The sequence below is a fragment of the Dromaius novaehollandiae genome, chromosome 1 (genome assembly GCF_036370855.1).
Source record: "Dromaius novaehollandiae isolate bDroNov1 chromosome 1, bDroNov1.hap1, whole genome shotgun sequence".
NCBI classification, from domain to species: Eukaryota; Metazoa; Chordata; class Aves; order Casuariiformes; family Dromaiidae; genus Dromaius; species Dromaius novaehollandiae.
Genome location: NC_088098.1, coordinates 47,323,851 through 47,349,584, shown reverse-complemented (window position 1 = coordinate 47,349,584; position 25,734 = coordinate 47,323,851). Strand labels below are relative to the sequence as shown.

General features: G+C 37.0%; 1 protein-coding gene across 5 annotated transcripts in view; it reads right to left on the bottom strand.

Moving 5' to 3' along the window:
• VEZT (vezatin, adherens junctions transmembrane protein) overlaps window positions 1-25,734 on the bottom strand; it is a 63,726-nt gene that overhangs the window by 11,762 nt on the left and 26,230 nt on the right. For 3 of the 5 annotated variants that reach the window (XM_026123155.2, XM_026123152.2, XM_026123154.2), the window contains 6 exons: window positions 25,355-25,444; window positions 22,422-22,597; window positions 18,393-18,668; window positions 13,485-13,634; window positions 4,013-4,160; window positions 532-863 (listed from right to left, as the gene is read on the bottom strand). In XM_026123155.2, the coding sequence (XP_025978940.1) occupies window positions 532-863; window positions 4,013-4,160; window positions 13,485-13,634; window positions 18,393-18,668; window positions 22,422-22,597; window positions 25,355-25,444 (1,172 nt within the window). The remainder of the gene's footprint in view (window positions 1-531; window positions 864-4,012; window positions 4,161-13,484; window positions 13,635-18,392; window positions 18,669-22,421; window positions 22,598-25,354; window positions 25,445-25,734) is intronic. The other 2 variants (XM_026123156.2, XM_026123153.2) reach the window with 1 other exon arrangement.

The following is a 25,734-nucleotide window of genomic DNA, read 5'->3' as shown; positions in this document are numbered from 1 at the left end:
CGAGCTGAACTTCTTTAGAAAGTGCTTGGCATGTTGAAAATCAGTGAAAGATAAGTACGTTTTCAGATTTGTCAAGCGACTGACTAAAGAGAGGAGAGATTTTTATGGACAGCTTCGTTTGAAATTTTTGCCAGATATTTAAAGAATAACCAGGAAACAATATTAGATTCCATATTGGACCAAGGCGCTTTGACTTCAGACTATGAGAAGATATGCCTAGCTGTCATAGCTGAAAGTTCAGACACAGCAATGGGCAGAGTATCAGAACACAAGTGGTGGAACAGAATCTTTTAAGAACTGTTGAGAGACTTCTAACACCAAATAACATTTTTTAAAGTAGAGCTAATATTTTGGAAGAAGACACCTTCACTAAAATTAATTATGAAACAGAACAGGCAAGAAGTACTTGCCGTGACTATACATCTTTGTCTTTTTTGTTTTTAATCTGGGATATAAACTGACAACCCAAAGAACTTAAGTCTGAAGCTTTTTTCCCACAGGCATGTTCTCTTAATTCATGTGTAAACTTACTCGTTCAGCAGTGCCTTGAGATGAAGCTGCAAGCTGCGAACTGCTGTGTGGAGACTGTTCAGCTCTTTTGACTTCTGTTTTGTCCTGGTTGTCCGCTCAAAACCTGACTGATGCTGAGTTTCAAAGTACCGATAAAACTCATAGCTTCGCTTAAGCTCCTCTAAGCAGGCAGCATGTGTATGAGGTAGGCCTTGAGTCACATCAGACAAGATATGATGAGGCAAACGTTCTGGGGAAATCAAGGGCTTGGGAGACGCATTGGCTGGAGAGAGCAGCAGTACCAGTCTCCTGAAGAATTCCGAGCTCTGCCCTACCCAGAGCTGAAACAGAACCTACAAAACATAGTAAGGTTAGCTGTGTGCATGTGGGAATATAGCCAGCCTCTAAAATAAATGTACAGATGTACAAAGCAAAAACATTCCCTAACCAACCACAGGAACTCTGAGAAATTGAGAAAATCTGCTGAATATTTTTGAAGGGTATCCACCCGAGTTCAGATCTTGTGAGCCTTAGATGACTGTAAATTCTTCTATAAAGTATCTTATATGCAATTATGCTCTGAAGTTTCTCAAAGGCCTAAGATTTCATATTCTTATCAGGTAGTCTCATTATTTACTATGATCTCCAAATGCCCTATAGCTCATAAAGGGCTACCAAATTTCCAGTGGCAACAAAGGCATTAACTTCAAGCTATCATTTCTATGATCTACTTACTAACTGCTGCATTGCACCACACCCAATCTTGAAATGTGTACTTCAACAAAAACATTTTACATTTGAAGAAATCGACTGCCAACTTGCTCTTTTTTCAGCCAAAGTGAAAAATTTCACCAATGCCATGAAGGAGGGAAAGGCTTACACGAAATGAATCTCTTCACAATGTTATATATGGTACAAATGAGGTCAGTCAGTCTGGGAATGAGGAAAGTCACCACTGTGATTTCTCAAGAGCTTCCACTTCATTTGAAATATGAAAATAAGACTGGTTTTCTTAGTTTAGACAAAATTTGTTCTGATGACACGTAAGACCTGGCTGTTTAGACCATGACAGAGCAGTAGCATCTTATATTTCTAAAATAAAAAGCAAAAGTCATGACACTTTTCTCTGCAACACCAGTTCCTATTAAAAGGAATCAGATTTAAGTAAGTAAGAGGTGTAGTCTGAAATTTGTTCCCAAGCATTAAAGACTGAGAAGACAAAGTAATTATCATGTCTTTTTTTTTCCCTCAGCTACAAAATAGTACTAACAATTTACTTGTTCTGAGATTTTGGATCTATACAGTTTGTAACTAGGTATTTACATCTTTGCACTCGTACTGCTATGGACAAATAACAGTTTTTCCAATCTGTGAACGATCCAGAGCAAAACACAACAGTAACGCAAAAAGTAAATGCTTTCAGAGGGATATGGTCAGATATACCCAGGGATATACCAAAAATACTTGGATATGAACTGATAGACCATTCCAAAAGAAAAAGAAATCTCAGTGTGAAAAATGTGATCTGAACAGAACATAGGGACAAACATGCAAGACTGATTTGGCTGGGTGCTAAAAAAATAAGCCAAGTGAAGAGAGAAAAAAAAAAAAAAAGCACAAACAAGTAGGCAGCAGTCACCTAAGCATCCCTGAAGAAGGAGTGCTGCTCTGAATAAAAAGTCAGAACTCAGATTATAATGAACATAAAAGAAGGCCAATCCCTTCCCTCCAGACATAACGCAGAAGTGGTGACACACAAAAGGTAGCATACAAAAGTAGAGAATTTCAGGAATAGAAAATAATAATCCTAAAGCTACCTGAAAAAAGGCATGAGGATGAGAGAAAAGGCAGTTCCAAATGTATTCAGAGATGCAAACAGCTTTTTTTGTCAATAACAACTTTTGATGATTTTTATTGGCATTCAAACTTCATCCAAAACCTCCAACTGGCTCTCCTCAGTTTGGATCAGTATTTATTTTAAAGTGAAAAATTGTTACCCTTTAAAGCAGTCTAATTTGAGGACAAGGCAGCCAAAACGCATAGGCTAAATGCAACATATCTGTCATATCGCCTAGACGTGGGCTTGAATGAAAATTAAAATACTAACCAAATCTGGATACACATCTGTATTCTGCCTGCATTTTAATATAATAGCAAGTTTTTCTCAAAGAAAAAGAAAATGCGAAAAAATGAAGAGGACTATGCATAAACTAAGAGCTCAAAACACAAACATGTCACATGGTTATCTAAGTACATCCATTTTTGTTATCTAAGTATGGATCTGCTTAGGACTGGTTTATGCTAATTTAGCATGATTCAACTACACCACACCCAGCCTACTTCACTGCTACCAGTTAAGGTGTTTGAGTTTAACTGCACCCAGAAAGCATTCCAACCAGTATACAATAGCTTGAAAACTAAATTCAGCTAAATCAGTGCAAATTGTAGGTAAACAAAGACTTAGCTTACAAGCCTGGGCAACTGACCATCTTCTTATGTTTAAAGAGAAGTCGATCAATAACTGGGCTTGCATGGCTGCAATTAGAACTTCAGCTTACTAATGGCAAGAAAAAAATCCCAAAAGCTTACATCTGATGAAGCTCCTAGCTTACAACTAATTAGACTAAAGCCTCATAGCCTAGCTACCACTACTACCGGTAGCAGTTACTGCCAGAACAAAATAGGTCAAGGTCTAGGAATTAAGTGAATAAAATGCAACAAGAGTCCATAAAACACGTAAGTCGCATAATAATGGAATTTTCCATTAAAAAAAATGTTAAAAGGGAACTGCCTAGGCAGAGAACCACTAGAGTGTAAAGGGATTTCCATTTGATCAAATTAGATCTTCTTTCCAATAGCAAACGTACTCATGCAAATTAGAAATACTTAACATCTCTAAACAAGATAGACAAAAAGGTCATACAGGATTGCCATTCTGTTCATTTAAATGTTTTTCAAGGATCAAAGAACTATGCTGGTTCATGGCGGAAGGGATCCAAGTTTATAATTTCTACTCTTCAGTATAACTAAATGCAGCTATTACGTTTGTAATTACAACTAATTTACATCTTTGGATGTCTCTCTTTTTATTGAAGTCAAGAGATTAGCTAAAAAGAGATTACTTAATTCTGCTGGAATCAAATGAAATCAGAGAACAACAGATTGTTGAACAACAATCAGAGAACAAAACCATGTTTAGGGAGGAGACTGATCCAGCTGATTATAAAACACTGATTTGAATGTAAGTGATTTACAGGAAAGATCCTAATGTTGTATTGAACAACTAACTTCTCTTCAATGATATACAAAAAGAAATCAACCTAAATGCCAGAAAATGTAAAACACATGATATGAGACTACTTATAACTCTCCTTCAGTTCAATCTGTTACGACAGACCAGTATGTAGGAAACAAATAAATAAATAAATAAACTCAACAACAACAAAACCTTCGGAAAAAAATAAAGCACCAATAAAGCTTTTGTCCCTCTAGGAGAGATTACCTTGAGCGCAGGCAAGCTGAAGCCATCTGTGAGGTTGTGAGCCTCCTCTTCAGACACCTGCTCTTCACTCAGCCCCAGACCCAGCTCCTTAAAAGGGACTACACAGATGTAGTTGGTCACATTGTCACTCTCGGAGTTTAGAGGGTAGGTTTAGTCAGAGTTAAGGGGGTTAACAAAGCAACACTTGCAATAAGCACACAGAAAAGGCAAAAATACCTAGTAGAGTTTCTTATTTCTAGCAATTTATATGAAGCACATACAATTCACCCAAATCCAATTTAACTGAACATTTTGCAATCCTTATTCATAGCATGGGTTTTAAATGCTCATATAAAGATAAGACATTAACAAAACATCTATGTCTAAATACCACCATCTAAAAAGAAACAAAATAAAATAGATTAATGAAAAATCTCTACATTCCTTTCAAGTGAGGAAATAATCTTATCGTTATATAGTTAATTCCCAAGAAGCAGCTCATGTCAGTCTTAAAAACAGAAATCAGATATTTAACAAAGTAAAGAGGAGAATAACATTTGTGCAATTTTAAGTTTCAAAGGTAGCCTACATAATAATCCAAAATTAGGATTGTGGGGCTTCCCTGTGAATTCTGTTTAGTGAGGACTGCCCAGAGATGTTTAAAATAACTGTTCTTTGACATTTCAGGTATTAACAGGAACAGCAGATACTCCCTAATTGTCATACTGTTAATCCAAAAACAAATTTCTCAAAGACACAATATCACGTACAATAAGGTTTCATACAGCCAAAACTCAATTATCTGTTAAAAAAAAAAAAAAAAAAAAAAATTGTGAAGATAACTGTGCTAATGTTCTTACTGCTTTCCTGTTTTTCTCTGTGGTGGCATTGACATGTAGTTGAGTAATTAGTCAAGAAAACCAAGCCAAATGTGGCTGTGATGCACTGTGCTCCTTTACCTAATTTGCAAATTAGCTCAGCTAACAGTACAATTTAGGCCTTGATCCTGCAAATTCTGATGCACACATTGAATGATGTTCTTCTGAATAATCCCAGAAGGAGTACAGGAATAATCCCATAATTCATGCACAAAAACATAAGCATATGAGAAAAACACTTGCAAACATGAAGGTCTTAGAGACTGGCTGTTTCAAAGACTACTGAAATCAACAGTAAACTTTCTATTAGCATTAATTATCATTAGCTCAGTTTTTGTGTACTTTACAGTGATCTCAGGATAAGCAGGTTACTCTGTCCGAACAGCAATTACTCTGTTCTCCACTCCCCATGCCCAAATGCAACACAGCAAGCTCTTGTTCAGAAGATGAAAGGTGTAACATAAAAAAGTGCATTGTGCTTCAATGCACATCACCAGTCAAGTAAGTGTTTGAACCTTTCAAAAATAATGAAACTGAGCGTATAGGAAGAGGTTCCAACTGAATAAAGCTAATGTTATGCAGCAATGCTTTACATTTGCAAGTCATTTGCAACTTACTTTAGAAACATTTTAAATGCACAATTCCACATCCTCAAGAGAGTGACCAGCTTCAAAAGCTGACTTGTGCTAATTTACAGGGAACTACTAAGACTATGAAGAACATCACAAACTATATAGCAGAACAAAACATTTCCAAGTCTCTGCTGCTGCCAGATAAGCAGGTTATCAACTGGGAATTCAACAAAGGCACTAGGCATTTTGAATGCATGGTTTCTTTTAACCTTTTTTTTCCTCTCCATCATGTACTACTTAAAGATTTCAGACTTCCCTGGATCTCCAATTTTATTGATTACATAGCTGTAAAGCCAACATAACAATCTCGGCAGGAACGGCAGTGAACTTATATCTACCAACATGACTCAGCACACTTAATTCTGAATATGAAAAAAAAAAAAGGTGCTATCCCAGCGCTCTCTCACAATATATAGCTGTAAATTCTTCCAACAGTTAATTTTCTTCAGATGCTAGAATCATTAGACTCACGTGAGAATTTATGGTTTTTAAAAATGCACATTTCTAACCCTCAGAACTGTGAAAAGCTTAAAAAGCAGGAAGCAAATACCATGTGACTCAGACACCAGAAGACAGATAAAAATATTTCATACACTAGACAGCATTTATTTTAAAATAGCACTAATTTTAGGTTAAGCTCATGCTGAGGAATGAGGAGAAGGACTAGTTCAAGATTTATGTATGGTCTGAATAATTGTCCGGTCACAAAATAGTACATTTTCTCTAAAACGGGAACTAGTGTCATAAGCCTATCTTTGCTTTGCAAAAGTAAATAAAAATATTTGCAAAGCATTCATGAAAATAAGGCCTTAATTTAAACTATGATCCTTTCCTTTATATTTTGATTTTACAAACTCAATGCTCTCATCTCTCAGATCACATAAAGCCCACTGAGAAGTACTTGTCTCTGTCTAATCTGTTTTCTGGGGAAGCTACAAGTTTCACCCCCTTTTATGCCTAGATTTTCCACCTGCTAAATCCTCATAGGATTGAGAACATAATAGTGATTCGCTCCAAAAATTTTTTTACCACTTCAGTAGGAGAACTTTGCATAAAATAAAATTTTTGTGGCCCAGGAGACAGCAATGCTACACGTCCAGCCTCTAAAGAACCAAATGAAGCTCTCTCTAATTTGTCTCAAAATCCAGAAAGAAAAAAGCCTATTAAGTATACTTCAGAAGCACGAGTGCAGACAAAAACCTTCAAGGCAAATGACTTAGGAATACAAGGTGTTGGGGCCATCAATACTGCCTCGCACAAACTTAGCGTCAGCTGGGGCAGCTATTCTAAGCTGACCTGCCAGAACGCCCAGCAGATGGAGCACACGGGATGAGGATGTTCGCCTCCTTCAGAGATAAAAGTCGGGTCAAAATGCTTTAGGACCGCTTATCTAAAAGACGAATTATACTTCTGGTTAATCCTTCCCTGCAACAAGAAGTCTCCAAAAGCATGCACATCTTAAAATGCAATTTCAATACATGTGGATTTCTAAGACAGGCTGAAAAACAACGACGACGACTACCACGACAAACGCAGGGAACAGTCACACTAAGGCTGTGCAAAGAACCAACTGTAGCTCCAGATTCTCAACACAAAAGCTCTCAGGCAATGGTGCACCTCTCAAACGGGTCGTTTGGCCAAATGAGCCACTTACCAATGCTATATATCAGCTAGAGATTCCCAGTGGACTCCTGCATCTCCTACCTTGCCCTCCTTTATTGTAACTCTACTATATGTTTTCATATTTGTTAAGTGAAAGCAGAAGAACTGACCGTATACCTCTAATAGCTTCTTAAGGACTAAACCTTTAGAAAGTTTAAACATATACTCCACATACACACATTGCCTTAATGAGCTTTTCTCCAGAACATATTTTTTTTAGCTGTTTTCTATTAAAACAAAAAAAATACAATAACTGAATTTACACTACTTAAATTTTTCTCTGTCTTTGTGAAAACACTTTATTCACCTGTTTAACTCATATTCATTACCAGTTAGGAACAAGAAAAGGCAAAGCTACTTAATAATAACCTCTACAAACCCAGAATAAAATATCTGTGCAGTGAGTATCTAATCTCTGACTGGAGGCTGATCTTATTTACCTGTAAAAAACAGGAATACTAATGCATCCATGTATACAAATCAGTACTGTACTTCGCCCTTTGAAGGCACACTTCCATGTAAAGATCTAACAGGAGAGACTCACAATATCCCTGAGAAATCTGAGCTGCTTTTCTCAAAATTCTCACCTGCCCCCCAGGCTGGAAAGGATGACCAAAGCATCTCATCTGATACCAACAAATACATATTTCACTGAAAAATTCCCGAGTATCTTTACTCAGACCTTGCAGAGTCAGACTTCTGATTTAGGCTTTTCTGACCCAAAGAGAATAGAACTTTTTGAAAAAATGAAACATTTTTACAGGGGAGGAGTAGAGCAAATTTGCAAGTTTCCCTGAGCTCAGCACATCTCAAAGACAGAGACTACATTTTATATCCTACAGACCAAGGTCCTTTCTGCTTAAATGATGCAAGTGCTCATTCCATTTAAAATATTGTTATCCATGCCAGTTTTTATAACACTATTTACTCCTTGCCATAAGGGAACATTTTACATTCACAACAAAATTAAAGTTGCTTGAGCTTTTATGGCCAAACTCCCAGGTTCCATCTATCAGTATAGTTCAATGGAAACTGCAAGTATCATGTCATCTTTTACCAGCTTAGGAGACCACCATTAACATCATCCACCAACAAAAGTCACAAAATTTTCCCCATCCAACCCCCGTTATAATTAAATCGGTGAGTAAGTTATAGATTCCACAAGACTCTCAAGTATAAAAATATTAAGCAACTAGCACACTGACTGATGTATTACCTCTGAGTTACTACACAATCCAACCAGGTACAGTGCAGTGGTCTCTTGAACTAGCAGCAAGTGAACTGGTCTGCATAACATCCTGTAAAGAGTTAATCCAAAGATCCTAATTTCTGGCTTCAGCTTTTATCCACTGCATCCTGCTATACCCTTACCTTCTAGATTAAAAGAGAAATATCCTTCTTCTCTTTTCTCCCCTCTGACTTTTTCTTCTACAGTTGTGAGTAGCAATGTACCTTTACCAATATGAATGAATCAGAGTAAGAGTTGCATGGGAAAACGTGGAATTGTTTCTGCAAGTAACACAAGCTGCAAGGCATATAACTTTCCATCTCATTAACACCTACTGGTCCACCAAGTCAATGAAAGACTTGCACTAAAGCTTGGTGTAAGTTAAAGTATAATTGTATTTTTTTTCCCTAATTTACATGGGAAAAAATGTTAATGATTAAGATATTCATTCCAGTGAATACTCACTGAAGGGAGCTGTCTAGCTACAAAGATGGCAAACTAGCCACAGGCAAATACTGCTTAACTTCCAGTCCCACTGAAGTAAGTAACAATGACAGTATCAGGTTTATGCAATTTGTATTGCCATGATTAAAGCTATGAATTCAGATTTTTAATTCTCTGGAATAGCTTCACCAGACAGCTCTCTCTCTAACACTTTTGAGATATACATTATCATAAAAGCCTAATTTGCCACAGATATTTTGGTAGTGAAAATAACCACTGACGACAGGTATAAAAAATACACTTAATATATACCAGCTACATTCAAAGATCAATATCCCCCTTAACATTTAAGATGTATTTAATCATTTATTTTTACCTAAATCTCTGTTCTCTAGCCATTTATGTCTACAATTAGTATTAATACTTAGATTAGCCACTGTTTTTAGGACTCAATCTAACAGTTGCCAGCTGAGCCCCTCAAGTATATTTTCTTCCTTGTCTTGCTCAAAGTTACACATAAAACAGTGGCTGAGGTTCAAAGTAGTTTCTCTTTGGTTTCCAGTATGACTAGTCTTCGTGAAATAAATTCAAAGTATGAATATGTGGCTTACCTCAGAAATAACCAAATACATTAAAATGTATGTTCAGCAACCTACTTATATTCCTACTCAAAAAAAAAAATCTCTCAAGGCAGTGTAAATTAAAGCAGCAGCATTCGTTGACAAAACTTTCAGAATTTTGAGATAAATCTATAAATGTTTTTAAGATTAAACTTTTCTCTGTTTTACTGTATAAAGTTCTGGATTTAAAACAATGTAAGTAGGAAAATGCACAGTAAAATTTAGCTCAAGTTTATTCATACATCTGTACAACATCACTCACTGAAATGATGTTTTGTGGGCAAAAAATTGCCACTTTGAAATAGATTTTGCTTATTTATGAACACCTTTTGACTTAACCTCATGCACCTTGAAGCCATCTTAGAAAACAGTTCCTATAGAGGCTGTTTAGCTGTTTTGTTAAGCATATATAAATACATACTTTCAAAGAAGAAAAAATTTCATCTCATATTAAGCCATAAATGAGTGAACTGATCGTGCTGCAAATTAACTTAAAAAGGGATATTCTGACATAATAAACTTGAAAAACACTTCAGCTACAGATATTTTTATGAGGTTATGAATATATAAGAATGTTCTGCATGAAACCTTACCTTAAATGTAAGTATACCTTTTACTGCATTAGTGAATTGAATACAATTTTCTGTATTACTTTAACTATTATATGTAATAATAGACGTCTCAGCTCAAGACCTGTTTACTGTAGCCTTAAGGCAACAATAATCTTCACTGTATTACAGATCTCAATCCCAAACTGCAAAGTTCATTATAAGAAACAAGAAGATGAAGGCATATTTCAGGGCATATTTCACATTATCATCCTTTTGTACCCCCGTACCACTTAGGAGGCCTAGTCACAGACTATGACTTTATTTTGATACCTGGACATCACACAAAAAAAATGATCCCTGGAGCCAAAGGCTCACCACTGAACCTGAGTGACAAGTATCTAGCCCATGTAACAGCATCAACTGAATACTGCCAAATGAGGAAAGCCAACCATAATATAAAAGTTTATTTCTCATTTATATATAAACATTTACATGAAAAGTACACTCCATGGCTCAAAGCTATCCTGATTATTTGATGAAATATCTTATTTCAATGCCAGTCTCAGGAAAAGCAGACAACAGCATTAGAAGCTGGGCACAGCAGAAGAAAGCGTCATGGATCATATCATCAAATGATGTCAACAAATACCGCACTGTGGAAGGAAATGAAGTTGTGAGAAGTTGTATCATGTGAAGATTCAGTTCCACTTTCATAATCTTTGAGTCTCACGCCCTAAGTGCTGTGCCCAATCAACTGACAGAGTTTCAACATGTTGTTTCTCATCCCACATGAATCACTCTGACATTGCATGTCCTACTGAGTTGTTTACGTTCTTAAGAAATTATTAATTCCTTAAAGAAGAGAAAAATGACTCAAAAGAATGATCAGTCATCAATTAAACTGGAACTAAAGCTTTCATCTTTAGTGTATTAGCTGTGAAGATTCAAGATTTGTTGTCCTTTAGACTAGCTGGCATTTCACACATTAAATTCCTACTGAAAGCTGTTTCAAGTAAAAATAATTCAGTTTTTCCACTTACTCAAATACAGCGATACATCTGCTTTGTTACAAAGATACAAACAACATGCTGTACAATAAAAAATATTTACTGAAAGTGTATTATGACTATCCAGGAAAGACTGTCTTTGTTTCAATGTCTTTTTGTAATATTGTTCCAAATGTTAAATATTTAGAATGTTTGTCTAATTTTTTTTTCCTCTGATAAAAGAACTTTATTTTGCTGCAGCTGGTGTAAATCATTAATCGTGCTACTGAATTCATGTCTTTCACAATGCTCAGAAAAAGTAAATCTCAAATAGCAATTCATTAGTTCATATTCAGAGAACCTAGGGGAATTTAACTCAAAAATATGTTCCAACTTTGTGTAAAACCAGAGCTTTTCAAAAAGAATTGTAGAAGTCAGAATTTGGATCTCATTTCCAGACATTTGATGGAAGTTCTTTTCCTTTAATTTATCACCTTACTTCTTTATTAAATCTCTCCGATTCCTTCTTCTCCTTGCTGTAGGCCAGATTCGTGCTAACAGTCTGATGATGGACAAGGGTTTAAAGTTGTCACAAGTGACAGCTGTGAGTGCTTTTGACAGGAAGGAATCTCTGGCCCCTCCAGCAAAACAGTAATATTTAATTGCACAAGGCAGTGGAATCTATTTGAAAGATGCTCCTTGCCATCAGTGCCCATATGATAAACATGGTACTTGTTGAATTTTCAGGCATTCATGATATGCAGGGAAAACTACAAATTAAGATAAATTAGAGCTCCTCCAAAGCTGCTCTTAATTATCCTAGTGGGGAGGAGGAATCCTTTGCTCATCTTCCTCACATTTAAATTCCTTGTTTTCAGTTTTCATGCACTGAAGCACTGCAGAGTAGATCCAGCCCATATCTCAACTCACATGCTGCCATTGTAATTTTTTCCGTTACATTCTGCATAAATATAATACTTCTCTTTCCATTTGTCAAGAACCTATACACATGCCAGCTTCAAAATGTTTTTTGCCATTTACTTCTGCTGGCCCTTACTACTGTGATAACTGCACAATAATTTGCTGTAAGGGAACTTCCATCTTAAAATCATTCAAAGACAAAAATGCCAAATTACCCAAAATAAACAAAACACATTCTTCTCTTCCCTAATTTAAGATCCATTTCATCAGCTCAGCCATTACAAAATTAAATGATAGTCTAATACACACCAATATTCCTTGAACATATAACCTCTCTAGCTATGGCAACAACCTACACACCTTTTCACAGCCACTACTGGACTTCCTTTCTTCATGGTGGAGGAATATTTGGGAAGGCTACATTAATTAACCCCATTTTCATTCTTTTCCCATGTTCTTAAAGCAATTCTTGATTATTTCCAACTTAGATATCAATTGTTCTCATAAACGTATTTGAAACAGACACTCAGAATATTTTTCTTTCTCTATATAGCAAATATATTTTATTCCCCAGAGCTAAAAGTGAAGTCTTGAGCCCAGAATGGGGATTCCTATCCCTACAAATTATTGCTTTGCAAATACTCATTTCCTTCAAAGTAAAATACATGCACTCTTAGCTCTGTATGTGTGTGTGCACGCACACAAGTGTGTGTGCATGAGCGTGTGTATATGCACGTGCACGCACATCATCACTCAATATATCCATCTACTTGCCAGGCAAGATATATTAATCAAATGTTATGTTCCAGGGAGACAAAACAAGTCATTTGCCATGACAGATTTTCAGCTCTTGCTTTACCACCAGCTTTTTTTCCATGTATGTGGTTTTCCAGATCAGGAATAGATATGTTTTCATTTTTACTACAATACAGAGTGAAGAAGTTATTTCCCATGCAGCACAGCAAACATAGAAAAACATCTTGAAATGCTAATGCCGTAAAAGAGTCTACAATTCACTGAAGAAATTCAGATGATGCTTCATGAAACTGAATCTGAACAAAGTGTTACAGTTTGATTCACTTGTAAATGTGCTCTTTGGCTAATTAATACAGTAGAAGCTCCATCCAGCTTGTCTGAAACAGACAATCAACTTACCTTTGGACTTGGGGATGACAAGTGAAAGGTCACATGGTTCAGAGGAGAGGTATTTTGGTGCCAGGGAAAAAGATGGCTGAGAGGAATTATAAAACAAAAACCTCAAAGGACTCTGAACCACGTATCAGTATGCGCACCAAAGGCACAGGCATCAGTAACTGAGACAGTGTTTTCAGTATACAGAATCTTATCTCATACTGCACAGTACAGAAAAGAGAAAAATTTTAAGAATGTTCCAAACCATGCACAAAGCACAAAGTTACTATGCTTTTCCCTGATACCTTTTCCTGATTTCTTGTATAGATGTAAATAGATACTGCATGTTTCTAGTCATGCAAACTCTAAACATTGGCACAACTACACACAGATAATGTTAATCGAATATCTGAACTGGTGTTTTTTTACAGAAAGGATATTTTTTCAGCATGTACAGAGTAGCCAGTCTTGAAGCTCGAAAGTTGGCTCTGACAGATCGATAAACAGCTTTCCGGAGACCAATAAGGTGCTGACTAGGATGCTGTCCAGCTTTATTAAATGGGCAAGCGGCACTGACCCTGTCAAGCAAACTTGAAAAGTAAAATGTGATACAACTGTACAGATGTCCTAAAGTATTTTTAAAAGACAGTACATCAGTTTTCATATTCCATTACTTATAAAACTTTTTCAAAATGGCTCAGTAAATACAGGAGCAAAAAAATTCTTTCATGTGAAAGATAAATTTAATCAAAAATTTAGATAAGAGGCTTGGACTCCTCATTAGAGGACCTGACTCTATACTCATATGAGCCATGGCAAAACTTGCATGGACATCTATGTTCTCCAAAGTTCTCAAAAAATACACTAAAAGCAGGCTGGCCATAACATTACCTCTGACACAAAACTATCACAGGCCCACTGTAAGCTTTTGAAGTTTTAACACAGAGATACTTAACACACACACCTCTATATGCAAAACAAACTTTTTGCTCTATAAATCATTTTTGCAGAAAAAAGTGCTACTACATACTGTTATTTGTGCAAAACATTATTTTCTCTCAGTTTTCTCCCTTCAGAATTTTACTGGCAGTACATACAAAAAAATAACATCCAGTTATCTCTACTCATATAGAGCCTGATTCCCAGCTAAGGCTAAGAGACTGAAAATAGCTTAGGCGGACATTTCATCCACTCTACTTGCTGGCACCATTTCTGCTAGAATCAGTTCAGGAATGGACACGGTGTGGACAACAGGACTGATGAACAGTTTGGGGAGTGGGAGCCTGCTCCTGCTGTCACCTTCTCTGGGGCAAGGTGAGGGTGTGATTTTGTGTCTTCAGTCATAAAAAAGGGAAAAGCTTACAGGGAACCTCGAAAAACTGGGGTGGGCTGCTGCCTTGAAAACACTTTCAGTAGCCCGCTTCCATCTGACTCCAGAGCTAAGCCAGCAGAGCTGACACAGCTGGAAATGTCGGTCCTGCTGCACAAACTTAGCTTGACCATGCTGTGCATTGATGGGGAGCGAGAATAGCTTATGGCCTCCCACTGTCAATTAGGCAAAGCAATGCAGCCCACGCAGTGAGCAAGGCTAGGCCTGTAACAGTATATGAGGTATGCTTAATGCAAAGGAGATTTATGCCAAACAGCAATATACTAAATACATAAGTTAAAATATCTTCATACTATATTAAAATATCATCATACCATATTAAAATATGAAAGGGATATTAAAATAGTTTACATAACATCTCATAAAGATAGAATATTTTAAAATACATAAAATAAAAACAAATTGTGTTAGTTTCAGTTTCTAAAGCCAAGAATATTAATGTGCTAGTCTTGCCAGAAGTTTCACTTGGGGACACAGCATGTAATATAGTACATGCCAACCTCTAATATTCCCCTAGCTTTTGAAGATAACAATTGCAAAAGTTTATGGATAAACTCTCATATCAATTTGTAGACTCAGGTCCTGGGTGAATTGCCAGAAGCAGGTCTGAAGAAGAAGAGTAAAACTATTCTATTATCAAAAAGAGAAACTAATCTATGTTCTGTTACAGCAATGTAGGCATTTCCAGCTTCTTTACAGAACAAATGCTGCACAACTCATGCACTGTATGTAATGCCAGTACCTTCTGGGAAGGTTTTTTTCAGTGCTATTTATAGAATAATTCCTCTTTATTCCAGTAATGTTAAATTAATGTAATAGGCTGTAAATTTCTGTGTGCCAGACAAGCCACATCGCTATCTTCCTGATGTTTCATTTATCTTCTATTTATTGTCATTGGCCTTACAAAATGTTACCAGCTTTGTGTATAATATACAAAACAGCAAGAAGGAATCTTGCTATTTTACTAAAATACACACTAAAATACACAAACAGAAAGAATAAAGGCAAGGATGAATTTCTTCTTTCCTGTTGTTCCAAACCCATTTCACCTGTGAAGAACTATGACATATTTCTCCCTTAGGCTCACAAGACAAATTTTAAATAGGCTCTCACTTTTAACAAACAAACATTAATAAAATCCAACATGACAGCAGTTCTACAAAGATGCTACATACACCAATATGTGCTTGTAGAGCCTGATTCTACTTTAAAACATACTAGGACAGCAGTATTTTGGAGAAAAGCCACTTATCTCAGTGACAGACAAGGAAATAACTGCTTTCTGCTTATTGCTGCAGCCTCTCATTACATATCTCTACAATTTTCATTCCGTAACATGCAAAACAATGGAGATACCTTCATTAGCCAGCGGAAATTCCGGGCAGCAACCTGCAATAGGGATTCCTTTGTCTAATGGCAACAGAGACAGAAAGAGTGCCATTCTGCCTGAGCAGAGTGCTGTCCTACCTTGGCTACACAATTTTTGTAATCCAAACTCCCCTGGTGAGAGCTCAGGCATCTTTGCACGGCACAGCTTGTACTGCACAGACATACCCTAAATGACAACAGCAGTGTCAAACAGTTCTGAAGGCCAACCTGAAATCAGGATAGTCAGTTGCCTTTGACAGCAACTAATGTAAAAGAGGCCAGAAAGGGTTCTTGGTTTCCTTTCTAAGTGGCTGCTGTGGCTTTTTGGGTGAAAGGAGAAGACATGAAGGCAAAATGATGTTCTAATGGGTTAAACCATGGAGAAATGACCAAAATCTTGTCAAGAATAATTTAACATTTATAAAGACAGTCAAATATCAATTAACCAGGGGCAAAGGGGATAGAATAAAGCAAAGCCATAGATCTTTTAAAGCATATGTAAGTTAGGCTATGAGAACATAGCAATGGATGGTGCAGTGGAGAGAAGAAACTGTTGTGGGATGCAGGCAGAGAACTTCGGATCAAAGCTTAGCTGGGCTTTTCATAAAGAGAGTTTAGTATGAGTACAACTGACCTATTTCTGGACTCAGTATATCTGAATGTCAGCTCAGGTATCTTTCCATTCATCACACGGTTTACACAGAGTCCAGATCATGCAGAGCTAACAGCATATTAAAACAGCAGCATACTTATCAATGAGCAGGGTACTCTGCTACCCGGTTGAAAACCTACACAAAATTCCTTCAAGGATGTAAAATGGTACAAGATGATACTCATTAACTTTTCAGGTGCCACCATTTCCAGTGCCACATGACACACTCTGAATAACCATTAGACTTTGACAAAGTTACTGCTGGAGAACATACTAATCTTTGTTCTGCTGAGATTTACTGTAGCAAAAATCTGGAAGAAAAGAAGGTGGAGCTACCTTTTTGGATCATACATGAAGTGTTATCTCATGCAAAGAACTGCATGCCCTGCATAGCAGCATCTCTTACATATATGGATGCAGAAAAGGGCACACTGGAGTCAGAAGTTCCCCCAGACTAAACCAGATCAAAACCTGTAGGGCACTGAATTTGTCATACTGGACAATTATTCCAATGAGGAGGCTGGCACAGTCAGACTTCTCTCACTCCATCCATACTCCAAAATCTCATGAAAAGCCTGCCAGAGTTTTAAATAAAGGGGCTAGCAGATCAAGCATCAACTTATAGACAGTCTGGTTTTTGTTAATCTGTTATCTATGTTGTAAAAGAACAAGGAACTAGCCATTTAGACATTGACCACAAGTTCATTTGCTTAAACTTAGGAAAAGATCCAAATATTTTTCTCATCTGTAATTTGGACAAGCCCTAACAATAATTTCTTTTAAGAATTCGTTTGCAAAGATAAGACTGACTATTGCTTAACTATATGCTTTCTCAGCAAAAAAAACATAGCTAGGCAGACTTAAGACATGCTCACACATTCCAAAGGGAGAATAAAACATTTCTTCAGCAAACCATAATGAAGGTATCTCAAGCTAGCAAATTAATTCAAAATGTGAAGTCTACAGTTTCCAGCTTGCATGTAACAACATGTGCTTGAGAGCAGAAGAGTTGATCTGGCATGAACAAACAATCTCTTGGTGCACACAGGGGACTTTTTATTGTTTTCAGAAAGAAGTCAACTGGATTTTAGTTACTGGCATTTCTCACCTCCTTTAACCTTAAGTCTAACTGGCTCAGGTACTTTTCTAACAATAATTTGCTTCAAGGGAAAAGGACACCTGGCAGTGAGAATGCACACAAGTGGGCCTGTTGCCTTTAAGATCAGTGCACACACTGAGCATGTTCTAGTGGTCTTTTACATAGCGAACAAGCAAACGGTAGCCAATTAGCTACAAGAGCTAAATAACTAGGAATACTCTCATAGCCTTTCAGTGGACAGAGGCAAATTCAGCAGCAAACAATTTAACATTCTAAACATCTCAACAGTTGTATGCAAGAAAAATAAACGTTCAAAACTTTTTAAAGGAGGGAAATGACTTTTGATGGTCTCTTCTGATGACTGTGTTCTCATTACTTTAGACTATTATTTGTTAAATAAAAATGGCTTTCATCTTGTATACTAAAATATAAATTATTACTTGCAGGTCAGTTTATTTACACTGATTTGGTAATATAAGATACTAAAAAACCCAGCTCCTGAAAATGGTTGACTAAATTGGTTCAGAGTCCATTTCACTCATTTATTTCACTGATAGCATTGGAGATTTTCAAAAGGCTTAGTTGCCCAATTCAGAGAATTTTGGGAGACTTAATTGTCCTTCAGAATGCACAGTTTTAACACCTAGTTGTTACGATTCATATTTCTATGTTGATGAACATAACTGTGGTAATTATACTATTCTATGTAAGTGAAAAGCTTTAGGTATTATGTTTCTCAGTAATTCCACTCACTATGGGAAACAGTGTAATGGGACTATTTTAGAAGACATCTGGCTTGAATGGATCTGTGTATTAAATAAAGTGAAATACAGACTCACAGGGTAAATCCTCTGGAAATGACTTCAGTCTCTTGAATGAGTCGCAGAGCTTTTCTCACAAGATTAGTAAAAGCTCGGCTATTTGCCACTGTTTCTTCCAGCTGAAGGCAGTATTTTCGCAGGGACATTTGCAGCTTGGCTGTCCTCCATGTGCCCCACACTCGTAAGATGGCATAGACAAGCAGAACTAGTCCCCACAGTAGCCAAGATGATTCCTTCCACCACGAAGGAAGCATAAGCAGTGCACTTACAAAGGCAAGCAACAGCGAGACATCCCTGCAAACAGAGAAAGTAGCATCATCCACAGATTCCTGAGGTTAAACAAGTGGGAAAATCATTAAGTGTCTGATTACAACATTTGAGATTTTATTATGGGGCTTTTATGCAGGTTCTGAAGGGAGCTGTAAATGCCAAAACCAACTCCTAAGTGGCAGATTTAGATGTATCGATGCATGATATTATTGGTCAGTACATGTTACATTACAGTTTGGGTTCTTTTTTTCTTTTTTTGAAATGACGCAAGTGGAAGACTGGATGTATCCTTTTGCCAGGTCAGTTTCTCTTACACACCTGACTTAAAAAAAAAAAAAAAAGTGATGACTCAGCATTTTAAGCAAGAGTGGATAGAAACTGGAATATCTGTATTTCCAGGTTCAAGAGGACAGTAGCAAAGGGTATGTTTCTTTTGGGTAATGAAATCCTTGAGTAATGACAGATTTATTTGCTCCAGATTCTGACTCATTTAACTTGGGCACCAACACATCACTAGTTTTTAAACACATTTTAAGAAAGACAACTTCAAGAACCATTTTAAATAATTTGCCAGCTTTTAAAAATCCTGACAGAACAAGAGGCATTAGTGTCTCTTATCAACTATTTCTCAAGTGCATTTTTAAAACTTCATAAAACTGTTATTTTCATTTAGAAAGAGTCAATAAAAATATGTAACTGCTGGAAAACAAACTGTGCTTTATATATAGTATTATAACTGCAATTTTGTAAAATTATAATTATTACAGTCTTTGCTAAAAAGGATGGCATATGGGCTTCAAGGTGCGAAAAAGTATGGGTTTTTTTTAAGCATTTTTTATAGAAAAATCTCCATTTTCCTCACCCGTTAAAGCTGTGTATCCTATATACTTGCTCTTGAAAATATTCACAAGGAATATTTCCCCATTTCCAAATCAAAATATGACTGCTAGGCTTCTAGTTTCTGGACAGTTTTGTAGTCATATTTCAATAAGCTTTACAAGAGTTAACTCTTCATTGCTACTCATAGGTTTCAGTAAAGGTCCAGGGTTAACACATTCCAGAGATGGAATTGACTTTAAAAAGGACAGACACAGTCTTAAGAGAAAAATGCTATAACTAAGATCTTCTCTAGGCAAGAGAGAACTGTTCATTTGTATGGCATTCATATCTTTCTATAATTTCCTTGGTGCCTTTGAAAAACAAAATCATAAAATGAAGGACTGGAAGGGATTTAACAGATCAGTCGGTCTATTTTCAGCTTTGAGAGAGATTTCAGTTTGTCAGTGATGGTCTAGATTACCTGGAGAAGAAAATGAAGATTCCATAACCCACTTACTTAGCTATTCCAGTGCTTCACTATCCTTATTGTCCTGATTTCCCCAAGTCCAGCATAAATCACTGGCAAATTAAGCCAATTATTTTTCCTCGTATCCTTCCCCTTTGCCACAGAATGGACAATGACTGATCATCACCCTCTTATGAAGTACCTTCTGCATGTCATAAGACTCTTCTGTCCCTTCCTCAGCCTTTTGGCCAAACAATCCTAGCTCCCTCAAGCTTTCCCAAAAGACTACAATTTCTAAATGCCTTATTCTTGCTGCTCTGCTTGGCCTCTCCGTAAACTACCTAAGCCTCTCAGTGTGTGGCATCCAAAAACAGTTGCTCTAGTCTGGCACAAGACTTAGGGAAGCAGACTGAAAAGTATACTCCTGTGTCTTGCATATAACAAGGATTCCAGGAAGAGACTTGCCATTTTTGGAGTAATTTTCTGACTCATTCAATTTATACCATAATGGGCAGATCCTTTTCTGAAGTAGCACTGTCTACCCAATTATTCCCCACTTCGTGTTTGTTAATTTAATTCTTCCTTCCGAAGTATAGCACTACACACTTGCCTTCATTGACTTTCCTATCGATTTCAAGGTAACTCTCCAATTTGTCATGATCCTTCTGAACTCCTACCCTATCTGCTAAAACACTTGCAAACTTGGTGTCATCTGTAAACTGAGTGATAGTCACAAATTTCGTAAGTGTACTTTGCTATCCAAGCAGTTAATGAAACAATGAACAGTGCTAGGACCAGGACAAACCACTGGAGAAATCTGATTGAAACGCTCTCCTATCTGGCAGTAAGCATCAATAATGACACTTTGTATCATCTTAAATCATTTAAAACCCATTTTGGCTTTATAATAATTCCATCTATTTACCTAGCACTGGACTATGTTAGGAGATATCATACCTATTGATTCCTGTCTGTTCCTGAGCAAGTCACTCTGTCAGACCACCCACCACCCTTCTTACTTCTCAAATATAGGAAGTAGTTGTTTAGACACTGCTGCAATGAAATCCTTCAGCATTTTAGGGTGAATTTCACTAGCCTCTGCTAACTTCACTGTATCTTATTTAAATAATTTAATCTGTTCTGGTATTCTACGCCTGTTAAAATTAATTGCCCCATTCACAATTAACATGCTTTATAAAGACCACAGCAAAGATGACGCTGAATATTTAAATATTCGAATCACTGTTATTTACTCTTCCTCTTCACATAGTATTAGGAGCTCTATTCCTCATGTTCTTGTGCAATCGCTTTCATCCAAATTCCTGTGCATAGAACAAAAAAGTCTAATAAGCTCTGCTCAGTGACATTAAGAGGACACGGAGACAGCAAGACTGATACCTGAAATTTCTGCCTCGCTTCTTCTTTATTAAAGGTGCTAAGTTGTTAGTGCTACCTTAGCAAATCCATTTGATTATTTTAGCAGTCTCTTAGATATATAAATAAAATATTTTAAAATAAGAGTGATTTGAGATAGGTGGCAGTTTCTTAGTTAACTGGACGGGCAAAAAACAAGACAGGTTTCTCCCCATTACTCAGAATCAGATCTAAAATGGCTGCTTCCCAAAATAACTTCCTTTATTTTTATATCTTCAGACCTCCTCCTGTATTCCAGAGCAAGAACAACAAAATCTCTTTTCTTTTTCACATTGCATCAGTTAAACTCTTCTGTACCAATATTTACATTTCCCACTGCTGGTCTCTCTTGAACCAACCCTTCTATTCTCGTGTTCCAATCCTGAGATAGCAATTAAGGCATAGGTGTGGTTAACTGTTTGCAGATCTGTAGATAACAAATCTTGCAATGAAAGCACAGATGGTAAGTCCCTTTTACACTACTACATAGGCTATTATACTACATTATATATTCTTAGAGTGTGTAAGAGAGTCTGTGTGTGTAGAATACGTAGGTACTCAAATCACACACACACTTGTCACTATAACATTACACAAATATATTAAAATGGAGTGTGGAAGACAATCACTACCCAGGAAGGGGTTAAACTGAGATGTCCATTTACTCAGAGAACTAAAAGATCACCACTTAGCAAATTATTAAACAATGTTAACTAATTTAGTACAAATTCAGTCAGGCACTTTTCAACTCAGCAATGGAATATCCACTTCCAAATCACCACTGTATAGCTTTTGAAATTAAATCAGCCATGTTACTTCTTCCAGACAACACGTAATAGGGTTTGTAAGTATCCATTTGTGCTCATGTAGCTATCTCAGATTAAAACCTACTCTTTCAATACAATGTCCAAGGAAAAAACATACTTCTCCAAACTTTAGGACTAATGGACCAAAATGAAATCAAGACTCAGAGACCTTAGACAAAAAGCAGTTACTTGCTTGTTGCATTTTATATCAAGAACACAATAACTTTTCTTGCTTCTCAGTGAATTTAGTCATATGCATTTTATGTACAATACCAAATATTAGGAGTTGCTAGGGAGCATAGGGTTGGAAGCTGTCCATTTTCCTGTTGCTTGCACTGCCCTGCAGACAGGATACCGGGGTCAAGCAACTCAATCAGTTCCACATCCTCCTGCAGCAGAACTTCCTGTTGCAGGATGGTACGGAGAGTGTCAAATCGAAATCCAACATCCTTCACACAAATGGATGAGAGAAAAATAGGCATTAGTAGAGAATATGCACATTCTTAAAATTAAGTTATTAGACCAAAGAAAACACCCAGACCTTCTCTACTTCACTGACAGCTGTCTCTTCCAGGAGATTCCAGGGGTATTTCAGTTATATCACAACTAGCTACCTCATTTTTCTCTAAACATGCTTAACTTTAAACACTCTTGTACTACCTACCAGTCCAGTCTTGCAAGGTGCATCGCACTGACCCTGTGATCTGACCTAGATAACAACAATATCTGCAAACATGCTACAAATTATGCCAAGATATCTGCCTAGGCATCAGAAGAGCTACTGTATCTATTAGAGGATCTGTAATAAAACTACAATCCTGTTTTCTTTTTAGCATTTCTCATTAGCAAACTAAAAAAAAAGAGAGAGAGAGAAAGAGAGATATTAAAAATTAGTCAACAAAAAGTCAGCTGCAAACTATTTAATAACAGTGCGGTCAACGAGCCGGGCTCCAGTTCCCCACAAGGCAGTGAAGTTCTCTCCTGCACAATTCTATGACCTTTCCCAAGGGAACTTGATTCCAAATGTGAAATAGCATGGGACCCTGGAGACCTCACACTTGCAAACTCAAGACAAACTTCAGGGAGTTACTCATGGATTTGATGTCGTCATAAGCACTTGCTATTTTTTCCCTATAGCTACAGCTCTTCAAGACAAATACACAGCTGCTGAACACAAATATACGCATTAGAGAAGCCCTCTGAAATTTTAATTTGCAAACTATGTCAAACTATAATTACAAAACACTTCAAGTTAAGAATATCATAACACAACCCAGTGAACACTGAATATGTGCATCTTTGTGTCTAGCTAGATTATGGGAGGGAAAGGAGAATGTTTCTATAAAACAGCTCCCTCTGATAGAAGCTGTTAACAGAAGTTTGAAATTTCACAGTACAAAATCCTTTTAGTTCTGTCATTGACAGAATAAGATTACTTATAAAAGAGTAAGCCAGCTAGTCCAAAACCTAATTCCATACATTGATGTCCCTCTAGATAACTTGCATTCCACATTTACTGAAAAAGATTTGTTTCAGAACTGTGTTCAAGAGGAAACTCAGCCCTCCTCAACATATCCTGTGTCACTTCAGTGCCCTACTGCAGTGTGTAGCAGGAGAAACATGTTTTCCATACTCTTTGGTTGTCTCACCCTCTCAAGAAAGTAAGGCTAAAAAAGCTGTTAAGATAATAACTTTGGTTAAAAGGGGAAGAGGGAGTAAGAAAAAAGACAACCAAAGTTCAGTACTGAGGAGATTCAGAGGAAATTTTGTCCTCTTGAGATAAGGGTGAAGGATTAGCAATTAGACTTGGCAGATCTCTCGGAGAAATGGAAACCCCTAATGTCTCATGTTGCTCGACATTTTTTTTTTTTTTTTGAAGCTGCACTGGAACACATCATTCCTATATTACAGTAGAAAAAGGCCAAACTTCTAGCTCTTTAGATTCTCAGATACTCTGACTAATATGACATATCTAAATGAAAATGATACACAAAACCTGTTTTGTCCCTGTTTTGTGTATCTGGGCTAGCCAGAAGCTGTCTCCAAGAGAAGCAAATATGGACTCTAGTTTCTCTGCTGCACCATTTATCAAGTTTTGCAAAGACTCACAAAGCTTGAGGCCCACAGGGAAATCCTTCAGTGAAAGAGCATCCTGATTTGGAATTGGACCATCTATGTACGATCTGACATAGCCTAAGATAAAGGTGTACCTGGATGCTTTTACACTGTAACTATTGCAAGCAAGACCAGGAACCAGAAGCAGTTGGGTGCAAGTTTAGGAGAACTCAGACTAACCTAGGCTAGAGTCTGAATTGGCTAGAAAGTGGCTCTGTAGAGAACAGGCATAAAGGCAGCATAAAACTATTTGTAACTATCTGGGGTAGAACTATCGCCCTTTGGGTCTACCCCACACAGACAGATTTAAGCCCTAGAGGTTCCTGTAGATTCTAGGAGCAAAAGAAAACTTCTGGCAAAGCAGGTGGATGTCCAAATCTAGTTCTGAACTGCCGTGAAAGAGTGGATAGGTAATATAGAAAACTGTTCTTGCCTCTCCCGATAGTCAAATGACAAAGACATTATCTGCTGTTAATGCACAACTGTTCTGAAGCATTATAATGGAGATGTCTTCGTTAGGTTTTCATTAATGCTTTTCCCAAATGCAAAAGCACTGTGGAGAGCCATGCAGAAACACATAAGGCAGGTTGCATTACGGGGTAGAACAGCTACACAAGCATGGCACTCCGCCTGAGCTAACAAGTTGAAATAGATGGTGAAGCAATATTCAGATGAAGCTCTAGAGCCTTCTGTCTTGAGCTGTGTCTGCAAGGCACTGGAAGGACCGGAACATATGGACTTAATGGCTCCAGATCTCTGCACTGCCTTCCACTGCATGGTGTAGTTACAGTGTACATTAACTCTTTTCAGCTTTCAAGAATTTCTTTAATTTCTCACAATCTCTTCCACATTTTGAACATCTTTAAGCTGGCTACTGCTATTTTTCCCTTTTTCAATTTGCCTGGCACAGTTTTCCAAAATCTACAGTAGCTCTGAAAACCAAGTCAATTATGTTATCTGAAAAATAAGTAAACCTCTGAGAACCCAAACCAGCAAATACGCACCAAGGAAGTGCTCTGAGAATGAGGTACAGAGGCAAGGAAGATTTGTGGATTAGGAAAGGAAATTAAAAAAAAAAAGTAAACACTTACCAGTCGGTGAAGTATGTCATCGTTTTTCTTGTACTCTGGAAAAGGAAACCGACTTCTAAAGAACTCAGCTAGTTTTGACAGGATGCCTTGCTGAAGGGAACAAAAATTGCTCTGATTAAAAAAGAAATCAAAAAATAAATAAAAAACAAATAATTCCTTTATTTATGAATTTGCTTCTCTTGTTAACTCAAAGACTCAAGCACCTGTAAGGAAGTTTCACTATCTGGCCTAACTTCAGAGTATGCTAAAGCAACATCTGCTTCCGGTCAATTTGCCTGTACATGACAATGTGAAATAAAGCTTTCATTAACCCCACCTGTTCAAAGTGTAATCAATTGTTATGCTGTACAGTTAAAAATAAATACAGTTAGGACTAGTCT